The 17,982-nt window shown below is 45.9% G+C and overlaps 1 protein-coding gene across 3 annotated transcripts in view; it reads right to left on the reverse strand.

Annotated features, from left to right (window-relative positions):
- Window positions 1-17,982, reverse strand: part of large1 (LARGE xylosyl- and glucuronyltransferase 1) — a 292,835-nt gene that overhangs the window by 18,293 nt on the left and 256,560 nt on the right. For all 3 annotated transcript variants that reach the window (XR_008725023.1, XM_055650357.1, XM_055650358.1), the window contains exons 10-11: window positions 9,163-9,318; window positions 1,535-1,698 (exon numbers count right to left, since the gene is read on the reverse strand). Coding sequence is in view for 2 of the 3 variants with exons in the window: in XM_055650357.1 (XP_055506332.1) it covers window positions 1,535-1,698; window positions 9,163-9,318 (320 nt within the window). In the remaining variant the exon portion in view is untranslated. The remainder of the gene's footprint in view (window positions 1-1,534; window positions 1,699-9,162; window positions 9,319-17,982) is intronic.

Genomic DNA, 17,982 nt, shown 5'->3' on the forward strand with positions numbered 1-17,982 from the left:
ATGAACTCAGCGGGCCAATCAGCGTCTCTTCAGAACGTGGATAGGTGATGTTTCAGGTTGGGACCTTTCCTCAGAAGGGTCTCGACCCGAAACATCACCTATCCATGTTCTCCAGAGATGCTGCCTAGCCCGATGAGTTACTCCAGCCCTTTGTGTCAGAGTATTGAGTATAGACAAAAAATGGTGGAGTAACTCAGCGGAACAGGTAGCATCTCTGGAGAGAAGGAATGGGTGACGTTCTCGAGTCAAGACACTATTTCAGACCGGAAACGTCACCCATTCCTTCTCTCCAGAGATGCTGTCTGTCCCGCTGAGTTACTCCAGCATTTGTGTCTATCTTCGATTTAAACCAGTTACTTTCAATACATATTGAGTATGGCCGTCGGGAGGTCATGTTGCGGTTAAAGAAGGCATTGGTGATGTTGCATTTAGTTTATTGTGCTCAGTTCTGGGCACCATGTTATAGAAAAGATGTTGTCAAGCTGGAAAGGGTGCAGAGATGATTTATGAGGATGCTATAAGATTATTAAGGGTTTGGACACCCTAGAGGCAGGAAACATGTTCCTGATGTTGGTGGTGTCCAGAACTAGGGGCCACAGTTTAAGAATAAGGGGTAAGCCATTTAGAACAGAGATGAGGAGAAACCTTTTCACACAGGGAGTTGTGAGTATGTGGAATTCTTTGCCTCACAGGGCGGGTTCTGGATGCTTTCAAGAGAGAGCTAGACAGAGCTCTTACAGATAGCAGAGTCAAGGGATATGGGGAGAGGGTAGGGACGGGGTACTGATTGTGGATGATCAGCCATGATTTCATTGACTGGCGGTGCTGGCTCGAGGGGCCGAATGGCCTACTCCTGCACCTATGGTCTATTGACTATTGTCTATTGTCGCCAGGACTCGAGGGTCTCAGGCATAGGGAGAAGTTGAGCAGGCTGGGACTCTATTCCTTGAAGCTCAGGAGGATGAGGGGTGATTATATGGAGGTGTGTAAAATCATGAGAGGAATAAATGGGGTGGATGCACAGAGTTTCTTTTCCAGAGCAGAGGAATCGGGAACTTTATGACGAAGAGGAACAGAATCTGAAGGGTAACATTTTCATACATAGTGCGGTGGGTGTATGGAACGACTGCCAGAGGAGGTACTTGAGGCAGGTACTCTGGCAATATTTTAGAAACATTTCGACAGGTACATGGATAGGACAGGTTTAGAGGGATATGGGCCAAATGCAGGCAGGTGGGACTAGTGTAGATGCGACATGTTGGAACGTCGGTGTGGGCAAGTTGGGCCGAAGGACCTGTTTCCACGCTGTATGACTCTATGTACTGTACTGGGTCTCTGTACTGACTATTAAAAATAAAAATCAGCACTGCCTGCCACATTAAGTTGCTAAGTTTGAAAGATTAGTGAAGGCGCTTGGTGTTGGGGTTGCGTTAGATACATTCCCACCATTTTATTCCTGATGGGACTGCTGTGTTACTCGCCAGCAACGTTGTCCACCGCGGAGAAGACAAGAGAAACGAGCGATCTTGCTGACCTGTCCATGGAGAGCTGAGCCACCAGCGTGACCTCGGTGCGTTCAGCGGAGGGCTCAAACGCATAGTGCAAAAAGTAGAGATGGTTGCGATGGACGGTGAAACGTTCCCTCCGGAACTCGTAACAGGGATCATCTTCGTCCAGCTCCAGTAACTGCTTCTGAAGCTGAGGAACAGAAGGAGACGTGTCAATGATCAAGTTTTGTCCCCCTAACGGCTGGGAAGAAACTGCCCATCCACATTCAGCAGCAGTTTTGTCCCAGCTATTATCAGGCAACTGAACCATCCTACCAACAACTAGAGAGCAATCCTGAGCTACTATATACCTCATCGGAGACCCTTGGACTATCTTTGATCGGACTTTACTGGATTGTATCTTGCACTAAACATTGTTCCCTTTATCATATATCTGTATTTAAGAAGGAACTGTGGATACTGGAAAATCGAAGGTAGACAAAAGTGCTGGAGAAACTCAGCAGGTGCAGCAGCATCTATGGAGCAAAGGAAATAGGCAATGTTTTGGCCCGAAACGTTGCCTATTTCCTTCGCTCCATAGATGCTGCTGCACCCGCTGAGTTTCTCCAGCACTTTTGTCTACCATCATATATCTGTACACTGGATGGCTCGACTATAATCATGTATTTTCTTTTCGCTGACTGGTAACAAACTGGTAAGCACGCAACAAAAACGTTTCACTGTACCTCAGTACATTTGACACTAAATTAATCTAAAGCTTGTGAAAGAGGGGAGCCAGCTCACTTACTGGACCAACACATCCATCAGCCCACAGCAGGTAGTGGCTCTGATCTGACTCCCCACACTGGGCAAGGACCACACATTCAGCAGATATCTCACGCACAAGCTGAGTACAATGAGGACTGTACAAACCAGACTTTAGAGATACAGCGCGGAAACAGGCCCTGCGGCCCACCGAGTCCATGCCGACCAACTGATCACACTATACACTACATTCTAGGGACAATTTATAGTTTTTACTGAAGTCAATTAACCTACAAACCTGTACGCTTTTGGAGTGAGGAAGGAAACCGGAGCGCCCAGAGAAAACCCACGCTATCACAAGCAGAACATACAAACGCTTATCGCATCATCCTACCATAACTAGAGTGCAGTGCTGGACTACTATCTACCTCAATGGTGACCCTTGGACTATCCTTGATCGGACTTTACTGACTTTACCTTGCAGTAAACGTTATTTCTTTATCGTGTACCTATATACTGCAAATGGCTCGATTGTAATCATGTATTTTCTTTCCGCTGACTGGTTAGCATGCAGAAGCTTTTCCCTGTACCTCGGTACACGTGACAATAAATTAAACTCAACTCAAACTTAATACAGACAGCATCCGCAGTCAGGATCAAACCTGGGTCCCTGGCCCTGTAAGGCAGCACCTCTACCGCTGCGCCACTGTGCCACCCTAAACTATGCCGTTTTGTTGGATGTATGCAGTGCAGGCGTGTTGAGTTTGACAATCCGTGTGGTACTTGGGAAAATAAACATCGCGCGGTACAATTTCTGGACTTGGATCGCATTGGTAAACAGCTACTGAAACAGTAGCATCTGTGTATTTTTGTTTCTTCCAAGGCTAAGGGTTTGGATGAGGCAAACTTTATATTTTTAAATGAAATCACTGCGTTGTTAAGATTTATCATCAACAACATCAGCAGAGTAAATGGAGCAAGTAAAAGCCTATCAAACAACTTAGGCATGGACACATCTGTCTCTCTGACTTTCTGGATTTGCATCATTAAAATCCCAGGCACCACAACCATCATGCCTCCAATCAAGTCTTTCAGCTGCACGTTCCTCACTTTAAGACTCCACAGTGCTGTCTTCCAGCCCGTAATCATTCTCTCCTTGCCATAAAATCAGTATTTTTCTTTCCAGCCATGGCATCATCTAATACATTATGAATGACAATTATCCTGTGCTGCCTCTCTCCGAATTCTTGTTCAAAGAGTTTGCCCCTTGGGTTGCCAGACCTAAGATTTTTCAGCTCAGTCTATTCCCATTGGTCTGACCTTCTCAAAACTCACCTCTTTCTTCCTCTGTTTTCAGAATCAAACAAAAGAGGGGCAGGTTTTGCGGTGAATTAGAAACATGAGGCACCATTTTTTTTTTGTTGCAGCGTTGGAACAAGCTTTGCAATCTAACTGGTCTTTAAGGCATTCTGGCCACATAAGTTCATAAGTTATAGGGGCAGAATTAGGCCATCCAGCCCATCAAGTCCACTCCGCAGTGCAATCATGGCTATCTATCTTTCCCTCTCAACCCCATTCCCCTGACACCTCAAACTAATCAAGAATCACTTCATCCAAACCTTCCTGCAGATTCCATACCTGATCTGGAATCTCTCGTAATTTGTAAAAATTGCAGGGGCTCTGAGCTCTTCCTTCTCTCCACAATCCATTTTACTGCCACTTCCTTCTTTCTCCAATCTAGTTTACCACCACTACCTGCCTCTAGTAGACCTTCTTACTATCATTTCCTGTTTCAGCCATCCCTACTACTGTCCCTTGTTGCTCCCTGGGATCTCTCTTGTTCCTGTTGTAACCGATTTTACATTTCGGAGTTTGTACGTTCTCCCCATGACCGGGTGGGTTTTCTCCAGGAGCTCCGGTTTCCTCCCACACTCCAAAGGCATACAGGTCTGCAGGTTAATTGGCTGGGCATCATTGTAATTTGTCCCTACTGTGTGTAGGATAGTGTTAAGGGCCTGTCCCACTTGGCCGTCATTTGCATGTCAAGCAGATGGCGCGCGAAGATTTTCTACATCACAAAATCCTGCAACGCCGCGCGTGACTGCGAGTCACTGCCTATGTCATCACGCACCATGTGCGCATCACGTGCGTGTCACAACGCGTAAATGATGTTGCATATATTACACGCAAATGATGGCCAAGTGGGACAGGCCCTTTAGTGTGCGGGGATTGCTGGTCGGTGTGGATTCGGTGGGCGAAGGGCCAGTTTCTGTGCTGTATCTCCAAACGAAAATAACAAAATAAATGTCTTGCTTCCTATAATCGCCTTTATTGCCACTTGCATCCCTTAACTTCCTTCCTGATATTTCTGTACGGGCGCTTCCTGTGGCCTGTAATCTTTCATGCCAGTGTTCTGCAATCTCTTTACTGTTCCGTTTTGCCTCCTGATTTCCTATTACCAGGCCTTTTCATGGAGTCCAGATGTATCTCAGAACTCACAGCAGTATTTCTACAATAAAATCAATAGATTGCCATCAGGTCTGACAACCTCCCATCACTGGCTCCCAGTTAAATATTTTACTGTCTGCGCTGCTCACACATGATAATGCTGCATTGAACAAACCTATTACAGCAATAAACTTACTCAGAGATTACTGTTATTACTGTAATAGGAAAATACCAGAGACTGAAAACAAAACAAAAAATCAAAATTACAATTTCTGCTTGGTCTGTCAGGATATTTCCGACACTCTTTTGTATTCAGAAATCTAATCGAGCCTCCCTAAAAATTTTCTCCCTCAGAGAATTTACCAATGAGATGCAAGGGTGGCCGGTGGCACAGCGGTAGAGCTGCTGCCTTACAGTGCCAGAGACCCGGGTACGATCCTGACTGCGGGTGCAGTCCGTACGGAGTTGGTACGTTCTGCCTGTGATCTGCGTGAGTTTTCTCCGGGATCTCCGGTTTCCCCCAACACTCCAAAGACGTACAGGTTTGTCGGCAAATGGTCTCGGCAAATATGTAAATTGTCCCTAGTGTGAGTAGGATAGTGTTAGTGTGCAGGGATCGCTGGTCAGCGCGGATGGTTGGCTGAAGGGCCTGTTTCTGCCTGATCTCTAAACTAAACTAAATTAAACTCAGCGAGGGCTGTTCTTCCTGCTCCTTCTCATTTTGTTTTCTGTCCATCTTGGAGTTAGGAGGAGTTAAGAGAATGACAACCACGAATGGCATCTGAGGGTGAGGAGATATTTGGGGGATTGGAGTGCTTTGATGACTTGGTTTAGTCCTGCCCTCTCCTCTCCTCTCCCTGGCCAACTTCTCTGCCACCCTAAAAACTAAACCCTTGGTGGAGGAGACTACCTCAGCAAAGGATTGTTCTTGGGAAGGTCGGAAGGCAGGTGAGAGGGGTGCTTGATATTAGTGGATAGTGACTAACAGCAGTGCCGGATTTACGTATAAGCTAAACAAGCTATAGCTTAGGGCCCCCCCCGAAAAATTGCATGGATGAAAAAAATTGATCGAGGTCTAGTGGGGCCTAGGCAGAACACCTACCGACCCCCCTCTCTATCTCTCTGCGAATTCCTATCCGTGTCCGGGCCGCCGGGATCGCTCGCAAAGTTCCGCCTGACGGTGCCGCCTTCACACACAAACAAAGCACTTTCTCCCTCGCTTTGAATTGTGTGAGATTTGGCCGCCATGGCTGTCCGGTCGTTGGGGGCCTCACAAGTGGAACAGAGACTCCACACACAGGGAGTGCTAACAGCAGTGAAATGGGATGAAAGCAGTAGACCTCTGCGAATTCCTGCCTCACAAAGTGCTGATGGTGGCTTCACCCAACAAAGAGGAATTCATTGGGAAACCTGACTACAGGGACACAGTGTTTTAGCGTAGAGCTTTGCACAGTGCTAGAGACCCAGGTTCGATCCTGACTACGGACATATGTTTTACGGAGTTTGCACTTTCTCCCTGTGACCGCTCGGGTTTTCTCCGGGAGCTCCGGTTTCCTCCCACACTTCAAAGACGTACAAGGTTTGCAGGTTAATTGGCTTCGGTAAAATTGTAAATTGTCCCTAGTGCGTGTGTAGGATAGTGCCAATGTACAGAGTGATCGCTGGTCGGCGTGGCCTCTTCCCGGGCTGTATCTCTCAAGTCTAAAGACAAAGGATCATCTATCCATGGCTTACATAGCAATCTGGTATCAAAATGAAGAAAAATGTTTATTACCTGGCCAAGATTAATGATAGGTCAGAAGATCAGGAACATTTTAGACACAGATTAGGTCTGAAGAGGGAGAAAATGGATCATGAAAATAAACGGGCAAGAAATATGAGTTATTAAGAGCCTCGACAAGTATATCATCAAGAAGCTAAGGTAGATTTACCACCAAGAAAGATGAGGCTGGGGAATTGATAATGAGGATCTGGATATTGCAGAGATTGTGATCTAATATTTAATATGCTTCACTACAGTAGAAAGCACTAAAATCATGGAGGCTGGCAGAAACTTAAAGCGACCTCTATCAACATCTATAGGGTTAGATTTTGGTTTGCTTCACAGCTTTTCTCTAATGCCATTAAAGGTTGTCAGGTAGAGGCGGCACAGTGGGGCAGCTGCTGCCTCAAAGCGCCAGAGACCCGGGATTATTCCTGGCCTCGGGTGCAGTCTATGGGGAATTTGCACATTCTTCCTGTGACCGCAAGGGTTTCCTTCGTCCGGGTGCTCCAGTTTCCTCCCACATCCCAGAGATGCGTGGTCTGTACGTTAATTGGCCTCTGTGAAATTGCCCATAATGTGTGGCGAGTGGATGAGAAACTGGGACAGCATAAAGACTAGTGTGAACTGGTGATCAATGGTCGGCATGGATTTGGTGGGCAGAAGGGCCTGTCCCCACGTTGTATCTCAAAACAATACGACAAAATGACATGGTAGACTAGCTGCCTTACAGCGCCAGAGACCCGGATTCGATCATGGCTATGGGTGCTGTATTTACGGAGTTTGTACATTCTACCCGTGACCGCATGGTTTTTCCCCGGGACATCTGGTTTCCTCCCAAACTCCAAAGACGTACGGGTTTGTAGGTTAATTGGCTTCGGCAAAATTGTAAAGGTGTCCCAAGTGCGTGTAGAATAGTGTTAATGTACGGGGATCGCAGGTTGGCGTGGACTCAGTGGGCTGAACGGCCTGTTTCTGCACTGTATCTCTAAACAAAAACTAAATGATCAGAATGCCGTAGGGCTTGGATGGATGTAGTGTGGAGGCTCCAAAGGACTGAAGGTTAAGTATGGAACATAAATGAGGTTGCAACATAGCACGAGGCTGTGAAAGTCTAGTTACTATGGAAATGCCCCATACAGGCAGCTCCCCAGGCAAGTCAGACCAAGTTCTTAACACAGCTCATACAGGTATGTGGCAGCAGTACTGCCTGCCATGTGTGGCAAAAGGAAGAGACCGACCCAATTGCTGGAATGATGTGAAACTGCCGGCAACTGGTTGTTACCTTGTCCACTCCTGGAAATAACAAGGTTCTAGCAAGGACCGAGGTCTCAGAAGCCACTTGCTACCACCTTCCCAAGAGCATACATTCACAGAGTGATCCCATCTACACTTGTCCCACCTGCCTTGGCCAATATCCCTCTAAACCTGCCCAATCAATGTACCTGTCTTTTTTTTCAATTTTTTATTTAAACAAAACAAAAACCAAAAAGAGATAGAAAAGAAAGAAAAAAATGACAACAGAATAAAGCCGCCAGACATAACAGCATTGGTGCAATCCACATGGTGCTACACAGTCAGGCATTGCAAAGCACAAGTAAAGAGCACAGGACTACATCAGAATCAATGTACCTGTCTAATTGCTACTTAAACGTTGCAATCGTCACTGCTCAACTACCTCCTCCAGCAGCTCATTCACCCACCATCCTTTGTGTGAAAACGTTACCCCCCATATTCAAATCAAATCTTTCCCCCTTCACCTTAAACCTATGCCTTTTAGTTCTAGATTCTCATTCCCATACCCAGGGCAAGAGACTCTGTGCAGAGACCCACCCGATCCATCCCCTCTCAGCAGGGGATAGACAGTTAAACGCTGGTTCTGCCCGCTAAGCCCATGTCCCTTCAATGAATTAAAACATGATTTTGCTGCTCATGTACTTAACTAACCACTACTGCCATTTTCAAAACATTCGGCAGAGTCCTTCAGCTCGTTTTCTCACTCCTTCTTAAACTCACGCAGCTCTCTGGCAGGAACTACTACGCCACAAGGGCAGAATGGCAAATGACCAGGATCCCAGACCAATGATCAATAAAGACAATAGGGGCAGCACGGTGGTAGAGTTCCTGCCTTACTGCGCCAAATCTACCACAGGACCTGGTCTATACTGTGTATTTTCTAATAACATAGAAGGATGCCATTTGGCCCATCGAGTCTAAACTATCTCATAATTTAGCCTTTACCCATTCTCCCCACATTTCCTATCACTCAGCTACATACTGGAGGCAATTTATATCGGCCAATTACTCTACCAACCAGCACATCTTTGGCAGTGAGAGGAAATCGAAGCATCTGGGGAGAATGTGTAGCAGAGGTCAGGGTAGTAAGGCAGGATATCTATGAATAATGGTGCTGAAATTAATTACAGAGGCCCCACACAAAAGGAAGAAGACTGGGTCTTGCTTTAACTTCCTGGGTGACAGAACACATCTCGGACTGTGCGATAGTTCCTTCAGAAGGGATCTGATCCAGACGATACAATCAAGCCTAAAGTCTGGAGTGGGATTTGAACTCAGAAACTAAGAGGCGTGAGTGCAACGCTAAATATAGGAACACTTACAGTACATCAAAAGACTTTGGGTAAGCAGCGCGATTGGTGTGAGGCATCTCAGGCAGTCTCTCCCCACTTCCCCTGGACTTACATTCAGACTGTTCTTGTCGATCTCACTGGGGCATCCGAACAGCTCCCGCCGCAGGAGATTCCCGTCGTATTCAAGGAACGTCAGGTAAAGGTTCCGGAAGAATTCCACATGCTTGTTCTTCACTCGCAGTTTCTTGGGAGAATTCCAATGGATCACCTGCAAGGAAGGACAACAAAGCCTGGTCAAGGTCACATACACCGACCGAGCAGGGACGAGAGGGCTGTAGGGTGTACAGTGAACAATAGACCCATGTAGATCTGGCCTGGAGCTCCACACCATTCCTGAGCACTGGTTACCACGTGCTGATACTAATTCAGCGCTGCTTTAACAATAAATACACAATGCGGTCGGCATGGTGGTGCAGCGGTAGAGTTGCTGCCTTACAGTGCCAGAAACCCGGGTTCGATCCTGACTACGGGTGCTGGAGTTTGTACGTTCTCCCCGTGACTGCATGGGTTTTGGCCGGGTGCCCTCCCACACTTCAAAGACATACGGATTTGTAGGTTAATTGGAGGATTACTAAGGAGGAAGTCAGCTGTCCTTGCCTGGCCTGCGTGACTCCAGACTTATCAATGCGGTTTTCTCCTCGGTGTGTGTCAAATTCAGAGGAAGTTAAAGGCAGACAATAAATGCTGGCACTGCCGATGACGTCCAAACCTCAGGAATAAAAAGGTTTCTTCAAAATAGCACTCAATATTTCTTTCCTACAAAAAAGTTGATAGGGAATCCACTGTGGCGACGAATGGTTCACCAGTGTCCATCTGTGGCTATTGTTCGGTGCTTTGAAAATACTGAGCAAAATGGGACATGGAAGCCCTGACCATGGGGGGAAGAACTAATAGAAATGCTCAGAATCATGAGATTTCAAAGGACCAAAGATTCGAGCCTCTTTTTCAAAAGCTAAAACAGCCAGAATTTCCATCTCACCTTTTCACGACTGCACAATAACCCAAAGCAGCGGTGTACAATCACTGCTGAGGCTCAGCAGCCTGCCTGAAGGCAGCCACTTTTCACAAAGAGGAATATAATAACCACTTAATCTTTTTTAGTGTTGATTGAAGAACAAGTATCGGCTTGCTCACCAGACACAACTCTCTCAGTCTCATTTATTTGGTCAGAAGAGTATTTTACTCCAGATTGAGAGGGCACAAAGTTCTCAGTTTAAATGCCTCAAAGGAGGCACCTCTGACAACGCGCCTTTGGTACACTGGAGCATCAGCCTATGGATTGTGAATGCCACAATATCGCAATGAAACATGTAACATTCCTAATAGGCCTGATCGGGTAAATATGGAGGTGACATCTCACTGACAGGCTGGTCCAGAACTAGGATTATGTTCACAATTTATAGGAGCAGAATTAGGCCATTCGGCTAACAATGTCTAGCCCGCCATTCAATCATGGTTGATCTATCTTTCACTCTCAACCCCATTCTCCTGCTTTCTCCCCATAATCCCTGACACCCTTACTAATCAAGAATCTGTCAATCTCTGCCTTAAATATATCCATTGACTTGGCCTTCCAAACATAGAAACATAGAAATTAGGTGCAGGAGTAGGCCATTCGGCCCTTCGAGCCTGCACCGTCATTCAATATGATCATGGCTGATCATCCAACTCAGTATCCCGTACCTGCCTTCTCTCCATACCCTCTGATCCCCTTAGCCACAAGGGCCACATCTAACTCCCTCTTGAATATAGCCAATAAACTGGCCTCGCCTACCCTCTGCGGCAGAGAGTTCCAGAGATTCACCACTCTCTGTGTGAAAAAAGTTCTTCTCATCTCGTTTTTAAAGGATTTCCCCCTTATCCTTAAGCTATGACCCCTTGTCCTGGACTTCCCCAACATCGGGAACAATCTTCCTGCATCTAGCCTGTCCAACTCCTTAAGAATTTTGTAAGTTTCTATAAGATCCCCTCTCAATCTCCTAAATTCTAGAGAGTATAAACCAAGTCTATCCAGTCTTTCTTCATAAGACAGTCCTGACATCCCAGGAATCAGTCTGGTGAACCTTCTCTGAAGTCCCTCTATGGCTATAATGTCCTTCCTCAGATTTGGAGCCCAAACTGTACGCAATACTCCAGGTGTGGTCTCACCAAGACCCTGTACAACTGCAGTAGAACCTCCCTGCTCCTATACTCAAATCCTTTTGCAGTGAAAGCTATCATACCATTCGCTTTCTTTACTGCCCGCTGCACCTGCATGCCTACCTTCAATGACTGGTGTACCATGACACATAGGTCTCGCTGCATCTCCCCCTTTCCCAATCGGCCACCGTTTAGATAATAGTCTGCTTTTCCGTTTTTGCCACCAAAATGGATAACCTCACATTTATCCACATTATACTGCATCTGCCAAACATTTGCCCACTCACCCAGCCTATCCAAGTCACCTTGCAGTCTCCTAGCATCCTCCTCACAGCTAACACTGCCCCCCAGCTTTCATTATTCAGTAAGTTTCAATGAGGTCCCTCCTCATCCTTCTAAACTCTAGCGAATACAAGCCCAGTGCCGTCAAATGCTCATCATGTGTCAACCCAATTATTCCTGGGAATCACTCTGACCACCCTCCTCTGGACCCTCTCCGTCTTGGAGTCGTAGTCTCAAAATAAGGGGTCAGGGCAGAGATGTGGAGATTTTTTTTTTCTCCAGTGGCTAGCGATTCTTTGGGATTCCTGACCCAGGAGGGCTCAGAGTACAATCTGAGATTGTTGTGGGAATCGAGGAGGTGCAGAGTTAATGCAAGTTGAAGTCAAAGAATGGCGATAATCTGACTGAATTGTAGAACAGGGATGACGGGCCCAAAGGCCTGCTTCGATTTCTTATGACTTTACATCCTCGTGTTGCTGTGCTCCACTCATTTCATGGTAGGATGAAGCTAGGAACTTCAGATTCATAGGGAAAGATGCAACCAACTGTGTGACAACTCACCCCCCCCCCCCCCCCCCCCCCCCCCCCCCCCCCCAAAAATGAAGAAATAAAATTGTTAAGCTCTTTTCCAAAAGCACATCACCACAAACAGCTACTGAGGCAGGATAGTTTAGTTTAGAGTTACAGTTTGGAAACAGGCCCTTCGGCCCACCGAGTCCATGTTAACCATCGATCGCTCGTTCACTCTCATTCTACATTTTCCCATCCACTCCCCTACACACGAGCAGCAGTTTACCGAGGGCCGATTAACCTATCCACCCACAAGTCTTCAGGATGTTGGAGTAAACCAGAGCACCCCAGAGGGAAACCACACGGTCACAGGGAGAACGTGCAAACTCCGCACAGACAGCACCTGGGGTCAGGATCGAACGCCGGTCTCTGGCGCAATGAGGCAGCATCTCTATCAGCTGTGGCACTGTGTGCCACCCAGCAAAGGGAGACATCTGAAAGCTGGGAGGCACAGAGAAAGTGAGAGGATTAGGGAGCTTTGGGTGAAGAGCCAACACTGATGCAGCAAATGAGCTGTCAACGGTTCACCCCGTCCACCCCCTCTTACAGTATAAAGAGATGGTGTTGGCGATCACACTGCTTAACGGGACAGCGTAACTTCTTTCCAACAGGAACGATATCATGATTCATCGCTGTAGCGGGTTATCCGAATGATAATGTACACAGAAGAGTAATATGCCATTAGATATATAATTTTCAGCCCACTCAGAATGGTGCAAACTCCATTAATTAAAATAAATCAAGTTACTGCAAAAGAGATACATGGAAACAAGGGAAATGTGAAGGCTGCTCAGCGCTTTTTTATGTTAATCTAATAGATGTAATTAGTCAGGTAAATCTCCGATGCCTTTTACTTCATTCTGGAGATATAGAATCATATAAAATCCAACGATTGTCACAAAATGCTGGGGTAACTCAGCGGGTCAGGCAGCAACTCTGGATAAAAAGGAATAGGTGAAGTTTCGGGTCGAAACCCTTCTTCAGACATAAAATATAAAATGAGATGTAAATATATCAGATAAAATCGATACTAAACCAAGTGGGACCTGTTGGGTCCCGTCCCCTCAACGCGGTTGGAGGGTGGCCTGCATCGTCACACACACACACACACACACTAACTACCCCCCTTGATATTATATTAAAATTATTAATTTGCTCCTTTTACCCATCCCTGCCCTATCCACTCACGCATAGCCCCCAACTTGCAGGCGCTGCTAGAGAGGGAGAGAGAGGGGGCAGAGGGAGGGCAAAGAGAGAGGACCCAACCCGAGGACCCGACAGCTCAGTCCCGTCACGTCAACGAGGACAGAGAGGGGGGGACGTGGAATCGGCGAGCGGGGCAGACCCGACTCGCTCATTCTTTGTGCGTCTTTTCGAGCGGGGGCCGGGCAGAGTCTTGAATAACGGGGGGGAGGAGGGAGAGGGAGAGGGGGGGGGGGGGGGGGGGGGGCTGACATCACTCGCATATAGATTTCAGGTATAAAATCCGTTGTTACTCCAGCCTTTGTGTTCTATGCAAGATCTCCAGCATTTGAAGTCCCTGGTGTCTCCAGTTCCTATCTATTTGTTAGTGAGTCACCTTCTCCCTGATCATCTTGTGTGTGGGTTGAGTTAGGGCATTCTTGGGCTTTTCATGAAGTTAGAAAGTAAAGGGGAACCTGCAGATGGTGCTGCTCCCTTCTTGGAGCAGGTTGTTGGTTTGTGAGGACATGCGAAGGACATGCTAATGCATACTGTGGTGGGGTGCGGAGAATGTGTAAGCAGCAATGTTACAAAATTTTGAGATTTAAAAAATCAAGTCTGCAATTTATCCCATCAGATAAAGCATAACAACAAGTTTAATTTGACACCAAATTCACTTTCATATCTCAAGTATTCAAAAAGTTATGGCCATTTTCATACTCGGAAATTAGCATCTTGTTCCCTATTGATTTTCAATGGACATTACAAAAAAGCTGTGATCTTGGATAGTCAAAAGCCCGTAGCTTTCTTAAGAATTAAGAGAACAGAATGAAATTTTCACCTATCATAGATTGAAGCATTCTGAAAAAATATAAAACAATCTTACTTGGATGACATGAAATTAAAGCATATAATTAGCTAATTACCTAATTGTAGCTAATTACAAAATTGACCGATGTGACAGAAATGGTAATAAACAACCAGACTGCCTTGAAAATTCAAAAATGTGATATTCTCAAGATCAGAACTTTAATATTATTGTATAATATGCTGTAGGTCAGTTATGGATAGGTAAATAAATTACAATTTCTAGCAAAAGACCAAGTCTTTATGGAGAAGATCAGCTGCTAGCTGGTACATTGGCATATCATAATCAGTAGCATCATCATACTCCTCAGACTGCAACCAATAAGCAACTCTGTACACGTTGTTTTTCCTCAATTTTTCAATTTTAGAAAAAAAGGTAGAGATTATAAAGTTAAACGCTAAAACAAATAGTAAATACTAAAAAAGAAAATCATGTTTAATCAAAATTCAATTACTAGATATAAACATCTATCCATTTCTTAAATAGCCTAAGTGTCCAAAGATTATTCACAAATAATTCACAATATAACATGATTTTTATATCTAATTTACATTAATTTATAGGCCAAATGGAAGGAATTTAGTGTTCAATTGCTGTAAATAAATGCCCATTTAAATCGGCTTTCTAGTGGGTTCCTGTGAACGCGCTGGTTTAGAACGTTCACATTGCGCTGGATTAGTGCCCTCAAATGCCGAGAAAAATATTGCGGGATATAAAAAGCCCAAAATGAACTACTCGCTATAGAAAACTTTATATACAGGGTTATATACACGCACCATTTAATGTAAAAGTAAGGTACATACCTTTAATTGTTTGCTTTATAAAACCCTGGGGCTGCGAGAGGTTGCGGAGTGAGAGAGTGATTTTAAAACTATTATAACTATTATTCGAGGCCTATAAAACTAATAATACCTTTTGCGACCGGGTCTTGCAGCGATTTTTCGTTAATGATTTACTAGGCTGAACATCTGCGATTGGAACAGCCTAGTAAAAATCGCGTTTTAAACCCGCCCCCTCCAAACAGCGCCAAAATCGCGGACATGGCTTTGGGCAGATTCCCAATGACGATTCAGGTAGGTTTTGTAACATACCTAGTGTAAGGTGAGGCTTGGTCTCTGTCCATCTCAGAGCTTGCATTCACTGGAGTTTAGTAGGATGAGAGGGAATCTTATGGAAACATACACAATTATTAAGGGATTGGACATGCAAGATGCAGGGAAAATGCTCCCCACGTTGGGGAAGTCCAGAACCAGGGGTCACAGTTGAAGAATAATGGGTAGGCCATTTAGGATTGAGATGAGGAAAATCTTTTTCATGCAGTGAGTTGTAAATCTGTGGAATTCTCTGCCACAGAAGGCAGTGGAGGCCGATTCACTGGATGTTTTCAAGAGAGAGTTAGATTTAGCTCTTAGCACTAATGGAATAAAGGGATATGGGAAAAAAGCAGGAACGGGGTAATGATTTTGGGTGGTAAGCTAGGATCATATAGAATGGCGGTGCTGGCCTATTGGGGCAATTGGCCTACTCCTTCACCTATTTTCTATGTTTCTATGTCTCCAAAGTACACAAAAGAGTCGCCACGAATATGCTGATAAAGTTACAAAAAGTACTCATTCCTTCATCGTCATCTCTCTCTCTCCCCCCCCCCCCCCCCCCCACCCTATTCGGCCCCCTTAGTTCTCAGCGCCTCTCCACACCGGGTCTTCATTAGTTCTCTGCGGCATGGGCCGTCCACCATGGCCCGGTCGCTGGGACTCTGAGCTCGAGGCTCCGGCTGCATTGCAGGATGCTCATTCTGCTTGGTACACAAAAATGCTGGAGAAACTCAGCGGGTGCAGCAGCATCTATGGAGCGAAGGAGATGGGCAACGTTTCGGGCCGAAACCCTCCTTCACTCCATAGATGCTGCTGCACCCGCTGAGTTTCTCCTGCATTTTTGTGTACCTTTGATTTTCCAGCATCTGCAGTTCCTTCTTGAACATTGTTCATTCTGCTTCCCCTGTTATCTAGAGACTGCAGATAATCTGTGCTGATGGGAGCAGAAAGGTGTGAAGTGGTGTGAGCAGTGCAATGAATGAATACACTTACAGCAAATGGAGTGCATTAAGGACAAGGTCACTAAGTATATCTTGGTGTTAGAACCCGCAGAGGCACGGCAGAGGAAGGAAAGAAATGAGAGATTGGAAGGGGTTGACTAAAGAAGGTGAGGAATGACAGAGTAGTAAGAGAGAAAGCACAGTTGTACAGCTGGTAGTGTTGCCATCACACAGTGGTTCAGCTGGTAGAGTGCCAGAGACCCAGGCTCGATTTTGACCTCTGGTGCTGCTGTCTGTGCAGAGTTTGCACGTTCTCCCTGTGACCACGTGGGTTTTCTCTGGGTGCTCCGGTTTCGTCCTGTATCCCAAAAGATGTGTGGGCTTGTAGGTTAATTGGCCTCTGCAAATTGTCCCTAGTGTGTAGGAAGTGGATGAGAAAGTGGGATAACACAGAACACAGTGACAATAGACAATAGGTGCAAGAGTAGGCCATTCGGCCCTTCGATCCAGCACCGCCATACACTGTGATCATGGCTGATCACCACAGTGGAGAGGTGATCGATGGTCAGTGCAGACTCAGTGGGAGGAAGGGCCTGTCCTCATGTGGTATCTTTAAACTAAAATTAATTGAGCAACAAGAACAGTAGTGCTTTTTTGTATTTTGTTGAGGAAGATTGTTGACTCTTGCTTGGCAAGTATGAGGCGAGTTTGCAGCAAATCTGATTGTGCTTCTGTCTCCACGGCCCCTCATTTGTCTGAGGCCTGGGTGTGTAGTGATGAAGTGTGTGGCCCAGCAGGCCACAGCAGCAGGGGACCGCAGCGATAACTTCTCACTAGACTATTGCATGCTTCAGTTGGCAAAAGAAAGGTCACATTTCAACAGTGAAGTCTCTAAGGAATTGGAAAAGAGCACAATTACCTCAATAGAAAACAGAAAACATTGTAAGAGAGAAACAAAGTTAATGTCTCAGGCAGAGATTCATCAGAACTAGAGGTGAGAAGAAAGTGTCTTTTAAGTTGCAGTGAGGCAGTTCTCTCCAACTTGCAGAGAACTGGAGAGAACAGAAAAAATGCCATAGATTCAGCAGGTGGTGCAGCGGGTGGGTTTGCTGCCTTACAGCGCCCGAGACCTGGGTTTGAAGCCGACTACGGGTGCTGTCTGTGACCGCGTGGGTTTTCTCTGGGTTCTCCGATTTCCTCCCACACTCTAAACTCCAGGTTAATTGTAGGTTAATTGGCTTCTGTAAATTGTTCCCAGTGTGTAGGGCAGTGCTAGTGTACAGGGGGTGATCGCTGGTCGGCGTGGACTTGGTGGGCTGAAGGGCCTGTTTCCACGCTGTATATCTAAAGTCTAAAGTCAACGTCATACAGCTTGGCCCAACTGATTCCAGCCAGCCAGTGGGTACCAACCATGTAAATCCCATCTTCCGGCATTTGGCTCATAGCCTTTATGCCTAGTCTATTTGAAGTGCTTCCTCTGGCATCCCACAGATTTGTAGGTTAACTGGTCTCTGTGAAATTGCCCCCGCTATGTAGAGAGTGGTTGTGAAAGTGGGATAGCATAGAACTAGTGTGAACGAGTGATGGATGGTGGGTGTGGGCTTGATGGGCCGAAGAACCTGTTTCCACGCTTTAACTTTCAATCGATTTCCAGCAGCTGTAATTATTATTTTTGCTCCAGCATAGTTATCATGATTATCTACATCTGGGTGATGGTTGGAAGGAGTGCTTCGGGTGGAAGAAGGACCACACTGACAAATCTTCTCATGTTACATAAAGAGAGAGAGATCTTGATT

This window comes from Leucoraja erinacea, chromosome 19, assembly GCF_028641065.1.
Source record: "Leucoraja erinacea ecotype New England chromosome 19, Leri_hhj_1, whole genome shotgun sequence".
NCBI lineage: Eukaryota > Metazoa > Chordata > Chondrichthyes > Rajiformes > Rajidae > Leucoraja > Leucoraja erinaceus.